This window comes from Pholcus phalangioides, unplaced genomic scaffold, assembly GCF_987345545.1.
Source record: "Pholcus phalangioides strain wild (caught in Gottingen) unplaced genomic scaffold, Ppha-v1.0 ptg000031l_1, whole genome shotgun sequence".
Classification (NCBI taxonomy): domain Eukaryota; kingdom Metazoa; phylum Arthropoda; class Arachnida; order Araneae; family Pholcidae; genus Pholcus; species Pholcus phalangioides.
The window spans coordinates 2,006,437-2,019,682 of record NW_028301621.1 but is presented as its reverse complement, the minus strand read 5'-3'; the positions used below and the strand labels follow the sequence as shown (position 1 = coordinate 2,019,682).

Below are 13,246 nucleotides of genomic sequence, written 5' to 3'. Positions count from 1 at the left end.
AAGCGTAAAAATGAATCGCGCGATTGCGGTTAAAGTTTAATGTTTGCATCCGGTCGTCACATTTTTTTTTTAAACAGTACTTTTCCCGTTACCATAGAACCCGTATTTTTGATTGTCTGGCAGGCGAATGAAGTTGTGACCATATTTTAAAAAACGGCATGTTTTATTGATGCGTTTATTTACCATATTCGCGTTCATTAAATAGGAAATTCACGACTTGAAAGTGAATTTTTTTTGAATATTTGAAAAAGTTAGCATTTTTAATAACAGGATAAGATGGCCGAATATTATGAAAAAAATTAATTCAGCCTCGGGTAATACGGGTCATATGGTCAATTCTAGTATGAGTAATTTTTATGAAAAGTTAGCTTATAAAAAGTTTGTTCAAGGATGATGTTACTTTTCGTTATTCCATACGAAGGTTTTTCAACAACTGTCTAATGCGAAGATGAATTTAGGAAAGAAAGAAAATTCACATTCCCATGTGGGAAACCCAACCCACATTCTTTTACTTGACGAGTGAATGCTCTTAACCATCGGGAAGAAATAAAGTTCTCTAGCTAAAGTTTTATTTCTCCTCTAAACCAGTGTTTCTCGACCGCCAGTCCTTGATATCATTCATACCGGGCCGCGAGTGATTTGCTGTTTTATTTTTCTTCGTTCATGCTCCCCATTGGTCGTGCATTTGACTAGGCCTTCCACTCACAAAAATGAACGAAACCGGGTCGCGATCTTGAGAACCACTGCTCTAAACCACTACACTAGAAAGGCAACGACTATCTCAATTTTTTTTTTTTTTTTTAGAGCTCGTGTGCACTGAAAGGGACCATACACGTTCAGCAGGGCCACAAAACTACGGGGAGCAGGTGGGTCTGCCGCCCCGGGTGCTAGAACAGAAGGGGCGCAAATTTCATGCTTTTACCTCTCTTTAAACATTGCAAGGGGGCGCCAAAATACATGCTTGCCCTTTCTGACCAAGCTTCTAGTTGCAGCTTCGATGGTCAGACCTAACTCAAGCCAAAACTCACTGTCACTAGATGGCGACATATCCAAGGATGATGTCACTCTTCCCTATGAGGCTTTTTGGATCACGTGATATTTCCCTTTTTTTTTTAGGGACAAACAAGATAACCAATATGGCGATTTCCCGTGCGATTCATGAAAGAAGCAAATCTAAATTAAAGAAACATAGAAATGAGTCATTTTTTTCTTCTTTTTAATGGGAGCTAGAAATTTCAATTTTTTTTTTAACTTCAAGTTATCGATCTGCCTGTGTTTCCTTCAAAAAAAGCTGCGGAATTTCTTCAATGTAATTTATATATGGGCCCATAATTAATTTAAAAACATCCTAAACTACTATATGGATTGATGCAATTGGATAATATAAGACAATACGGAGACATTAATTCTCATTTTCATGTTTGAGAAGATATAAATAAAAATTTGAAATCAATGTTATTGCATGGATATCCTCCTCAAAAGTGGGTCTGGCTTTTATATTTAATTTTCTAGGTTTCGTACCTCTAAGCGAGCTCAATATTTCGAAAACCAAAGATTCATTTTTTCAAATTATTGATGTGGCGGAAAATCCCGCTAAATTTCCGCATTTCTACAATAAAATCGGCAATTTTAACATTGATCTCTATGGGGATCATCCAGTGTATGTCTCTCAGGAGTGATGCTGATGATGATTATGACGTCTATTCGAAGCCTCGTTTAAACTAAGACGCCTTCATATATTAAGGAAAGTGTATTAAGGAGTTCTAATTTCAAGGATTGGATTAAGGCACTGAGCTATAAGTAAAGTTTACTTATAGCTCAGTGTATTAAGGTTAGGATCTAAGGAAAGGATCTTCTCTTTTCCTAAATTCCTCTTCGCATCCCCTAGCTGTTAAAAATTATGTCCATAAATTTTACCTCAACTATGGAGCCGTAAATAAATATGAGCTGAATAACTTCAGACGCAATTACAAAAATAACAATTACAAAACCGTATAGTTTAACCTTTTATTTGACATTAAAGTTGCAGTTAATTATAATGTGTCTCAAATAAGAGTTACACATTAAAAATTTAGTCATAAAACTGTACAAATTGTTTGTATCCGAGAAATAATGTGATTAAACTTTTTTCATACCATCTAGTTACCTTTTCATTCAAATGAAAATGTTGTATTTTATGAATATTTTATATTTTAAATACTATAAACGTGATTTTTGAATGAGTAAAAAAATTTTCCGTTCAAAAGATATGGTCTGAAATTATTATATTGTTCGGAGGTTTTTCGACGTCATTGTTTTTTTTTTTTTTTCTATGTTTACAAAAAAGGAATCGTCTTTGCTTGCACCGTGACCGCGTCGAAACGATGATCGTAACTACAATCTTACTAACAAATAATTTTACGTAATTTTGTGTTTTAGTTTTTTTTTTGTACTGATGTTTGCTGTTTCGTGTCAGAAAAAGAAATAAATTTTGAGGATGAACAGAGGAAAAAATCGGTGAAGCGCTGTCATGAAGAGTCTCATCAGCTATAGTTATAACTTCATTATTATTGTAGACAAACAGCCAGTGAGTGAGTCATTCATTAACTGTAATGAGAGAAGTAATGAAACACTTTTTTTTTACTGCTCTTATATTGAAATCGTCGAGCTGTAACTCATATACAGAAAATAGTTATTAATTACGTGTGTAGTTTTATCTCGCTCGGTGAGCTCTATTGCGAGAGATTAATTATTTGTACAATTTTTCTTTTTTTCTCCTTTCCTCTTTTTGAAAAAAAAAAAAAAAAAACTTTTTTGCCTAAGAATTTCCTTGTCAATTTGAGCAATGTTATTGAATTAAAATATCGCGTTTATTTTCTTTTTACTGTCAAGTCATTGACAGATATCTTCGCGATTCAAGGAAGTTTGAAGGGGAAAAAAATCGGCTCTCGAGGTCATCGGCTTGTTGCTGTTGATGCGTAAATTTATTTACATCTCTTCATCCAAGTCCCTTGCTTTGGATGAAAAGTAGCAATTGAATAATAAGCCACGTTGATTCGATCTTCTCCCCCCCCCCCCTCCTACTCATAGTAATTTGGTTTTGATTATTGGCTATTGAGAAATTTTGTTTTGGCTTAAGTTTGAGGGAGATATGGCTGTTCTGTAAATTTGGTGGGTAATTTATGCGGAGTGAGCACATTTCACAGGATAATAATGGTTTTATGTAGATTTGCGTGAAGTATTCACGAAAGTGTTTTTTAAATTAATCTAGAATAGTGTCTTTTACCCCTTTTGACAATGTGTTGGAGATTCTTTTTTTTAGTAAGAAAAATGCCCAAAAGCATGACAGGAAGGCGCCAAGACTGAAACAGAGTCATGCTTTCAGACATCTTTCTCGCCAAAGAAAAAAAAAAGTGCTGTTAAAAACAAAAAATAACAAAACAAAATTCTTTAATTAAATAAGGGATCACGCAAGATTATAAATATAACATCCTAGACCATGTATGGGATTGAAAATACATTAAAAACCACTCTTTTGTGGACACTCGCGGGACTAAAAATTTGTCCGTACAAGAGGGGGTTCCTGTTAAAACTGTAAAATACAGTATTAACAATAACTGAAATGGTTCTTTGTTTGCAAATTAACAAAATTCTGACAATACAAGGTACCTACCTACTAGTTATTGTTCAGATACACAATTAAAATTACGAAAGAAATATTTTACAAAGTTTACACGCTGAATTTGAATTCGCATGTTTTGGAATTCCAACTCCTTCTCGGACATTGACCCACCTCATATCATGGGCTAAATATCCCCCTATAATTTTTTGCCATTTTTCGCACATTTTACTGTTGCCATCAGCAGATTCACCCACAATTTCGGAAGTATAATTTCATGACACACGAGGACGATCCAACTAATCATTTGAGGTTGATAAGTCAGAGTTCTGCAGCTTCGTGTTCGAGCTTTTTCTTGTGGAATTGGGTCAGAAACAGGTAAAATCTTGCTGAAACAAACAAATCGCATACACGACTGCGTCTATAGCAAATCTTTTTTGTCTTCAGAAATTTATTTTTCTTATCTTGATTTCCATTTTTCAGTCATTCTCTACCAACATGCCTTTCCAATATAAAACATATGTGTCTTCCTGAACACTGAATTCATTTGCCAGAGCACAACCTCCCATTTTAAGTTTTTCACCGTATTCAATGACATTAATTTTTTCTTGCCAGAATCTCGTCTGTTAGTGATGGAGAGCAGTGATTAGGAAGAGCTAAATTAAACAGCGGGGAATCATATAAAAGATGCAAACGCACCAGAAAACTGACATCAGAGTTGCCAAACATGAAAAACTTCACAGCAAAATTTCATTCATAAGGAGCCAAAAAGTTGATCAAGTATTATAACTTGTGCTGCCATCTAGTTAGAATAATTTGAATCAAAATTTGGTGTCAGTATGGGGGTTTTAGTCCAATGCAACAAATGATGAAAATGGTGTCCATGACTGCATCTGAGGGGTGACCATGAAGGAGGATTTTTACTCTCAACTCTTTTTAAATAATACAATGGTCTGGGCAGGAAAAGCTCTCTGGGTTCGATAAAAACATGGTTGCGGAATTAAAACTAACATCTAGTAGCTTGCAAAATATTAATTGAAATGGAAGTATGAAATGTGATGAAACAAATCCGAAATGAGATTCCAACAAGAAAAACAATGTAACATGCTGGGAAAAAAGTATATGCAATACAATGTATAAGCAAAAAATAATCTCTAAAATGATAACAAACTCTTCAAACTTGGTGCTCTATACAAAAGCCTATTATTACTAGTAACCAATAGCAGTAAAGGTAATGAACTGAAATGGGCAGTGATTGATTCATATGGAAATCATTTGAAATTCTAAAACTTGAATGAGTCCTTAAATTATCGCTTTCGTGAAACTGTGTCGGTAAATCCATACGTTTGTTGTTTTTTCTTTCGTATTTCAGTGATTGTGGTGCGCTGTTGAATGACATTTTTGCTACTGTATGGCTGAGATGAATATCAGTCAGGAGAGTAAGTTCAGTGATCATGAACAAACATATTAACTGTAGTAAATTATTTGTCCTCGATCGACTGTAATTATTGGTTGATTATATACTGTTTAAATTGGATTTTGTGAAGGATAATATTTGAAAATGCATGTATATATTTGTTTTCAACATTTCTTTTGTGTGACGTTATACCCAGCTACAGTGGATCCTGTGTATAATATTCCCATTTAAAATCTGCTTTGTACAACTCATTTTTGTGGTCTCCCAACTCTTAGGCCTACTAATACTTTATTATGCCACCCTATTGGTCCGCTTGATAAGAACAGCCTGGGTGCTGTGGTACCGTCAAGAAACATTTTATTCAGGTCTTACCAATACTTTCCGTTTTTAAAGTGTTTTCCTTATTACAAAATTTTTTCACTATGTTTTTTTTTAATATTACAAGCTGGATCAACTTCATATTTTCATAGAAGAATGGGTTTTGTCAAAGCCAAAACGAACAGCAATATTTGAATCGAAACTGATGTAGAAATTTTTGAATTGTTTTTATGAAGAATATTTGATGTCGTTAGCTTTTTGTGGGTTTTTTTTTTCAATTATGACTCTGGAAGCAGAATGTACAGAATATTGGTAGCATAACTTGCAGAGCTGTGAGCGCTACTGCAGAACCATCTCTGGAAGAATTCTAAGAGAGAGGAAAAAACAAACATGCTTGGGGAGAACACTTCCAGGTAGAAAACACTATTGTTCTAGATCAGTGTTTTCCAAAGTGGGCAATATCGCCCCCTGGTGGGCGATGGAATGGTTCAGAGGGGCGATAGAAGCTATGTATTTAACACGGGATCCTATGGGTTCACTTGAGTTGGGGGGCGATGAGAGAAAAAAATTTCCAATGAAGGGGGCGATGGAACAAAAAGTTTGGAAACTATGTTCTGGATAATGTGCAATCGCAGGGTTCCTAGGAGCCCACGTGAGAATGGAACACAGATAATGTCTCACAAGCACTCGAGATGGCAAAGCACGAAGCAATTTGAAGGACAACACAGATTTACTCTACAGAACATTCATGTACAAATATTCATGAGCAGCGATTTAACAATATATGCTAAAAAAAGAGCCATTGGCATACGGCTTCTCTAACATACGAGAGATTCAAATACAAAGGTCACGACAGCCAAAATGCCCAACGAAGTGGCTGAAAAAAAGATGCCCATAAAAAATATGGATGTTGAATACACATCCAAAACTATATCAAACATATACTGCCCATAAAAAATTATCAATGCTCATCCTCAAGGTGCTTCCTTCTTCAACATAATCTTCTGGTGGAAGAAGAGCACCTGGAGGTCGTCAAACAGCAGGTCAAAGATCTCTTCTCGTAAACATCTGTGATGTCGGGCACATTTGTAAGAGCTTGATAGTTGGACCGTTCTTCATCGGCCAGTGTCAGAAGCATTTCTGCTGCTTCTTTGAGTGCGGCTGCAAATTTGAATACCTTAAAAACACAGTCCCATCCTTTTGTGGAGGCAATGATCTCAAACTGTGTCCTGAGCATCGACCACGTTATCTTTCCATCGTATATCAATGGCTTAATGTTCAGCTGGTTGACGTCAACGATGACTGGCAAGACAAGGTGGGCTTCTGCGGAAGACATTGGCTCTTGAATTTTCTTCTAGTTCAAGTATATTTTTTGAGAGCTTCTCATATACTGCAGCAACAGTTCCTTCCACTGCATCTATTCTACTTTCAACTGCAGCGATGTCGTTCTTCACACTGGCAATGTCTTGCTTCATGCTGATGACATCTTTCACATTAACAATGGAGGTGTTGACAGCAGCAATGGAGTTGACAATGGCAATGGAGGTGAGATCCTCTTTGATGGCTGAACCCATTGACTCTATCTTGTCATTCACTGCGATTATGGATTTGTTCATCTCATCCACAATCAGGGTTGGTAAAATAACCGGTTTTTTTTGAAAAAAAACCAAAAATCTGGGGGTTTTTTTTTGGTTTAAACCAGGTTTTTTTGGTTTAAACCAGTTTTTTTGTTTTAAATAGTATTAACATTAAAAACAATGAAATTTCTGAAAAATCATTTAAACTTCCAATAATTAACAAAAATAAAATGTTTATTAATGTAATTAACACTATTCCCATACTAATTAATCAATAAATATTTCTTACATTTTAACAAAAACCAACTTTTGCAATTTAATTATTTTTTGCTCAACTCAATGGATTACTGTGTGTTTGAAAATTCTTTCAATGTTATTATTAATCATATAGTATATAAAGGTTTTTCTCCAGTTTCTTTCAGTACACTTAATTAGGAAGCTATTTCGCAAAAAGTAATAAAAATTAAGTGAATATAATGTATTTAATGAAGCATAAATAATGCAGATTAATTAGCAACGATTTACGATATACAGGGTGATTATAACTAAGGTTCTGATTTCAAAACACTGTAAAAAAAGAACGATTGTCAAAATGACTTGAAAATTGACATGAATATTCCTGAAAAAATGCAATTTTATTTGTTAAAGGGGAAAAAATACTTAAAAATGTAAAATTAATGATATCATCCAACATGTGGGAAATTTGCTCGCAAAATGAAAACGATAGCCGGTCATGGCAAAATGATACCTTAATTATAGCATTCCACGATTTCATAATTCATGGAAACATCACAAAAAATGAAGTAATTGAACAAATAACTACAACTTACTTAAGAAATGTTAAATATGTTGTCCAACCTGAGGTTGAAAGCACAAAAATTGTTGTTCAACAACAGAATCGGAGTATGCCATGGTTATGATGTGGATGTGCTTGCAATTCAGCTTCATTAAACCAAACGCGCCCCCCATGTTAATATTCCTGAGGAACTTCTAACATATAGGGGATGTGCTGGAGATTGCAATTCACCAAATTTTGCAATCTGACCACTGTTTATGACATTTTGAGGTACCCCCCACAGCCAGAAGTTAAAAGGGTTAAGGTGCATCCTGTCAAAATGGGTTTTCAGCAGCTGCTTTGCTGGTATTGCAATGTGCATCTTGATAGAAGTTCTATCCACACACTGATGCTGTGGAAGTGCCAAAACGATGTGGTTGCACAAAATAGATTATGCTGCTGGCCAAGTACAGCATCATCTACCTGCACATTTTGCACTACTTGCATTTTTTTTTTTCCTTTTGCGAAAGAAACTTCAATTGCTTCAGGAATATTCATGCAAATTTTCAAGTCATTCTGACCAGTAGTTCTTATTGAATAGTTATGGAATCAAAACTTCAAATTATAATCACCCTGTATATAGCTGATTATTTTTCATAAATCTGTTATTATTATTCAGTAGAACCCTGATTAACTGGGCTTAACAGTGTGTGTGTGAAAGTATAAAAAAAACTACTATTGATAGAGAGAGAGAGAGAGAGAGAGAATATTAAGACTGGGAGATATACAGTAGGAGACGTGCTACTTCTTATGGGAAAGAAAATGAAAATGTATGTGAGGTAATGTAACTACTAGTACACTGGTCTTTGTCCTTTAAGGACCGCTGATGTCTTTATTGGATTATAGGACCACCTGCCCCTAACATGATGGTGTCACTACCGTTGCTGCTTCTTTGTGAAGGGAAAAAGAAACCCTGTGAGATAATACACCACTACATTTAGATGTGTGATGCAATCCTTATTCATGAATTTGCTAAAGATAGAACATCAGAATGTAGCCAAAGGGTAGAAAATGTTGTAAGAATGAGAAATTTTGGCTTTTGTGTATAACTTTAAATAACTAAGATACTTCATATGAAAAATATATATATATTCTGGCCACTTTTATGAGACTTTTTGAAAAAAACCGCTTATAAAATCTTATGTCATTTAAAGATATACCATCAGAATGTACCCCAAGGATATAAAATGTGGTAAAAATGAAACATTTTGGCTAATAATGAACCAATATGATATTTTTCAAGGAAAAAAATTATATTTAGGCAACTTTTATTTGATTTTTTGAAAAAAACCACTTGGTTAAAACCAAGGTTTAAACCAAACAACCCTGACCACAATGCCTCACTTTATTTGATCCATAAGTCATCAACTGGTTCTGCTGCTCTTGCATCTCGTCCATGTTCATCCCTCTGATCTTTACCATTCAAGTCTTGAATTAACCCCACTCCGACACCAAAGTATTTCAGATAAAGTTAATAATAATTTCTAATAATAATAATTTCTCATAAACACTAGATGGCAAAACATGAAATAATTTGAAGGACAACACACCTTTATTTTACAGAACAGCTACATACAGCTTCTCTAACATAGAAGAGATATTCTCTTATTCAACTACTAAACAAACTGCTCCTTAGTTTCACTTTGGCGGTGCTTTTATGCAGTCAAAGGAAAATTTAAGAAAGTTCTCCACCATTCTTGTGAGATTTCATAATTTTCTCTGGCGCCATGACATCACCAAATTATTATAGTTTGTGGCCAATTTGGTGAGATTTACTGAGAAATTCGTTAATTTCATTTTTAAATAAGTTTTTTTTTTTTTAATTTATTTATTTAATACCATGCTACAGAAAACAATCCAATTACAGTCAATACAAGTTATTGACTTTTTGCACTATTTATAGGCAAAAACTGACATAATATCCTACATCCTACATATTTTTTGTAACACTGTTATGGGAATTTTTACTGTTAAGCATTTTTCGTTAGCTGAGAGCTTGTTGCAGAACAATGTAAAACATTTTGCTTTAGCGATTATGACTGTGTTGAATACTATTATGTTCAATCCTGTCACATAATGGTTACGTCTCGTGTATTGGGTCTATCTTCTCCATCCATTTGTTACCTGTTCCTTGGGTTTTAATGAGTTTTCGTTCATAGCATGATTTTATCTATTTATCTAAATGCATTGACCTTATTGTTCAATCCCATTTAACTCTAGATTTACTGTGTGGTCATTCTGGCTGCTTTTCAAACTTTGATTGCTATTTGCAATTCTATTTTTTTTAATTTTTTTCTGACTTTTTTCTAATTCGTCGGAGGGGATCTTTGGAGCAATAATGTGAAAATTTTAAGTCATTCCATTAATTTTTAAAAACTACCTCTACCTAGAACCACCAAGTAGTCATTTTGATGGCAGTTGAAAATTTTGTTGCTTAAACTGATTTTAAATATACAGTCAACATATAGCAATCATTCCATTACAATGACTGGTAGGAAAAGTCTCAAATGTTTTTAAATAACAACTGTTCTATATATTATCTTTCCGATATAATGGCCTCCCAATATAACGTCCATCTTCCGTGGAACAATGGAGGTTATAACGGAGGTTATTTCAGGCTTAGGCAAACATACAGGGTGTTTCAAAAGAAGATAGGCTAATTTCTAAAAGATGATATTGAAATAATCTATTTTGCAAATACTTGGTGGAAAATAGGGCACAGAAATGCCAGAGTGCCCTTAAGAGTAAAGCCAAACAGGTGAATCCCATTTTATTTTCAACCATGCATTTTGTGGCCGCAGGCCTGGGTTAATGTGCCAAAAGGTCAACTAAGAGGGAGTAAAACTTGTACACTATAAAACACTGTACACTTATATCCCGTATTTTATTAAACAGCACTAACAAGCTGCCCATAACACTTATTACGCATATCATCAGTTGTCTTTAATTTGATTGCTTTTGAGTGTATTATTCATATATCTTTATTATGTGTAAGGTAAGATGGGTCATATGCATACAATGTGCATATATATATATAGATATATATATTGTTTTCTTTATTCTCTCCTAGCAGCTGCGATGTGACTACTGAGGTTGCATTTTCTCATATTCTGATATGGACTTTGACAAAAAGGAACGTATGTGTGCTTTTCTGTGTTTATCGCGTTGTGTTGTAAATCATGATGTCCCTATTAATGACGCACGCATGCTTTATTGACTGTGATAATGCAAACATTCTTTTGAGCCTTGTTTCAATAATAAGATAACCAATTATAATGAATGTGATGTTTACACTCAAACCCATGGTTCAAAGTAGGTTTTGAATAGCAACCCCCCCCCCAAACTTGTTTATTTCCCTGGCTGTGATTCTTACCTACCTCGTTAAATATTCTATCACTATTGTGAATGGTTTTTAAAGCTGAAGTGTCATCGAACGTTTGAGTATTCATTCAATGTTTCACATTATGATTGATGGACATCTTCAAAAGTCAGTGATGTATTGATTTTTTAGCATATTCCTCCAAGCCGCTGATGTTTGGCGAGAAACCTCTCACACTCCCACCCTTTCGCTTGCTGTCACCATGGGGAAAACTCGCAACAACTGTTTTCAAATTATGTTATGTTTATAAATTTTATTGTAATGAATAGTTTATTTTTGTGAAGCCTGCATAATTGTTATTTTCTAAACTCACCATAAGGAAAATTTCTTAAGAATGGATAATACGTATTATACAGCTATTCTGTACAGTGAACCTGATAGGTTGTTAGGGCTTCACCATGCATCCTGAAATATTTTGTTGGTTGGCAGGGTCACAGTTATTTATTTCCTTCATTCTACTCATGACTATGACACAGCGGCTCTCATGCCATCTTTTCTCCAATTGTAGCAGTTTGGGTGTTTGAAAATCCTTTGATTTCTCTGTACTGGCAAAGGGTGTGTATGAAAGTGCCTTTTTACCTAGCCCTGAATACGTTGGCAATGGGATAAGTCTGGTGGCTGATTCCTGACGTTCATTCATTCAGCCATCAATACCCGGTGCTCCATTCAAGTCAGAAGACAATTCCCATGAATGCAGTCTGAGATTCTAAAAAAAAACATTTACATCATCAACTTCTGAAGATGCAATGACTCATGTACATGAAAGGTTTATTGAAAGCTCAAAACATTCTGTGGCCCTTTAGTTAGAAAAGTATTCACCATTGAATGACAACAACAAAACCTCGATTAGATATTCTGTATTCTGATTACAGGTGCCACTCAATTTTGCAACTAGTCCACAACATTGTCTACAATATTGTCCGGAACAATGTGCCATTTATTTGAACATCTTTTCCATTTACTTATCAATTGTTTGTCTGTCACAAGTTTGTAAGAGTAAGTGTCATTTCTTGTGAATTTGGATTTCAAAATAATTGTCTTGTTTCTATTTTTTGCAGTGTCTACGTACTTAGATGGTATACCTTTTTCGATTGGACAAAAATTTTTCCCTCCACGTACAGTTGTTCTTCCTGAAGATGCTGTCAGATATGAAGTTCCGCAAGAGTTGCTGTCTGAGAAGGTGAAGTCTTTTTTTACCCTATGAAGACACAGTTTTCAAGGGTGCACTAAGCATTGTAACATGCTGTGCATAAAAACCAGCTACAGTGCACCACACAAGCTTAGGCACACACAGTGTATTCTTTAATGAAATTGAAATAAATGATAGATTTTGTTAATAATTTTATCAGTGATCAGAAATCATGTATTCTAAAATATATAAAGTGAAGGTTTCATAAAAACTAAAAACTTCAAAGAAAAATTAAAAAATCGAACTTTATATGCCTCAAAAAGTATAGCACGGAATGAAATCTATGCAAATTTCAATACACCCGTAGATTTACGTCACAACAGGGGTGTATTTTATTGTTGCTACATAAACCTTGAATGCAAGGCAAGCACCATGCCAAAATCCACTCAGTCCTCTAATAAGGAAGTATGGATATGTATACTGAGGTCACAAGGTAAATCTGTTTCTCAAATTTCTATTGAATTAAACTGATTTAAACAAGGTATCTACAGAATGCTGACATGTGGTGGGCATATATAAACCAAAATCGAGATCTAGAAGACCCGTAGTGACAAGTTAACATGACAAAAGAAAAATACGAAGACTTGCTTCACATAAATAAAACAGAACAGAAATGAATATTTCAAGAGAAATTGTTCAAAAACGAATTCATGAAGTCGGCTATATGCAAATGAACAAAATGATTCATGTGTCCTTTTCAAAATGACACCATAGGCAAGCACAATTTAACTATTTTACTGCATACCAACTCCAGTGATATTACCATGCATCTATCTGTGGTTGCCCCAGAGGCATCGTAAGTAAAGAACTTGATTTCAATGTTCTCTTCCCCCACTGGAATCTAACCCATGGACCTCGATAGCTTGATAGTAACCTTCGTGTTGGAAGACGAGCATCTTACCATTGGACAGGACTCAAAACCATATGTTGCAT

General features: G+C 34.7%; 1 protein-coding gene across 6 annotated transcripts in view; it reads left to right on the top strand.

Annotated features, from left to right (window-relative positions):
- The first annotated feature begins 2,347 nt into the window (after positions 1–2,347).
- Positions 2,348–13,246, top strand: part of LOC149066985 (ubiquitin-associated protein 1) — a 34,672-nt gene continuing 23,773 nt past the window's right edge. The window contains exons 1-3 of one of the 6 annotated variants that reach the window (XM_089252819.1): positions 2,348–2,566; positions 10,816–10,882; positions 12,183–12,304. In XM_089252819.1, the coding sequence (XP_089108945.1) occupies positions 10,861–10,882; positions 12,183–12,304 (144 nt within the window). In that variant the 5' untranslated portion in view covers positions 2,348–2,566; positions 10,816–10,860. Of the gene's footprint in view, positions 2,601–10,815; positions 10,883–12,182; positions 12,305–13,246 lie in introns of all 6 variants that reach the window. The other 5 variants (XM_089252818.1, XM_089252820.1, XM_089252822.1 and 2 more) reach the window with 5 other exon arrangements.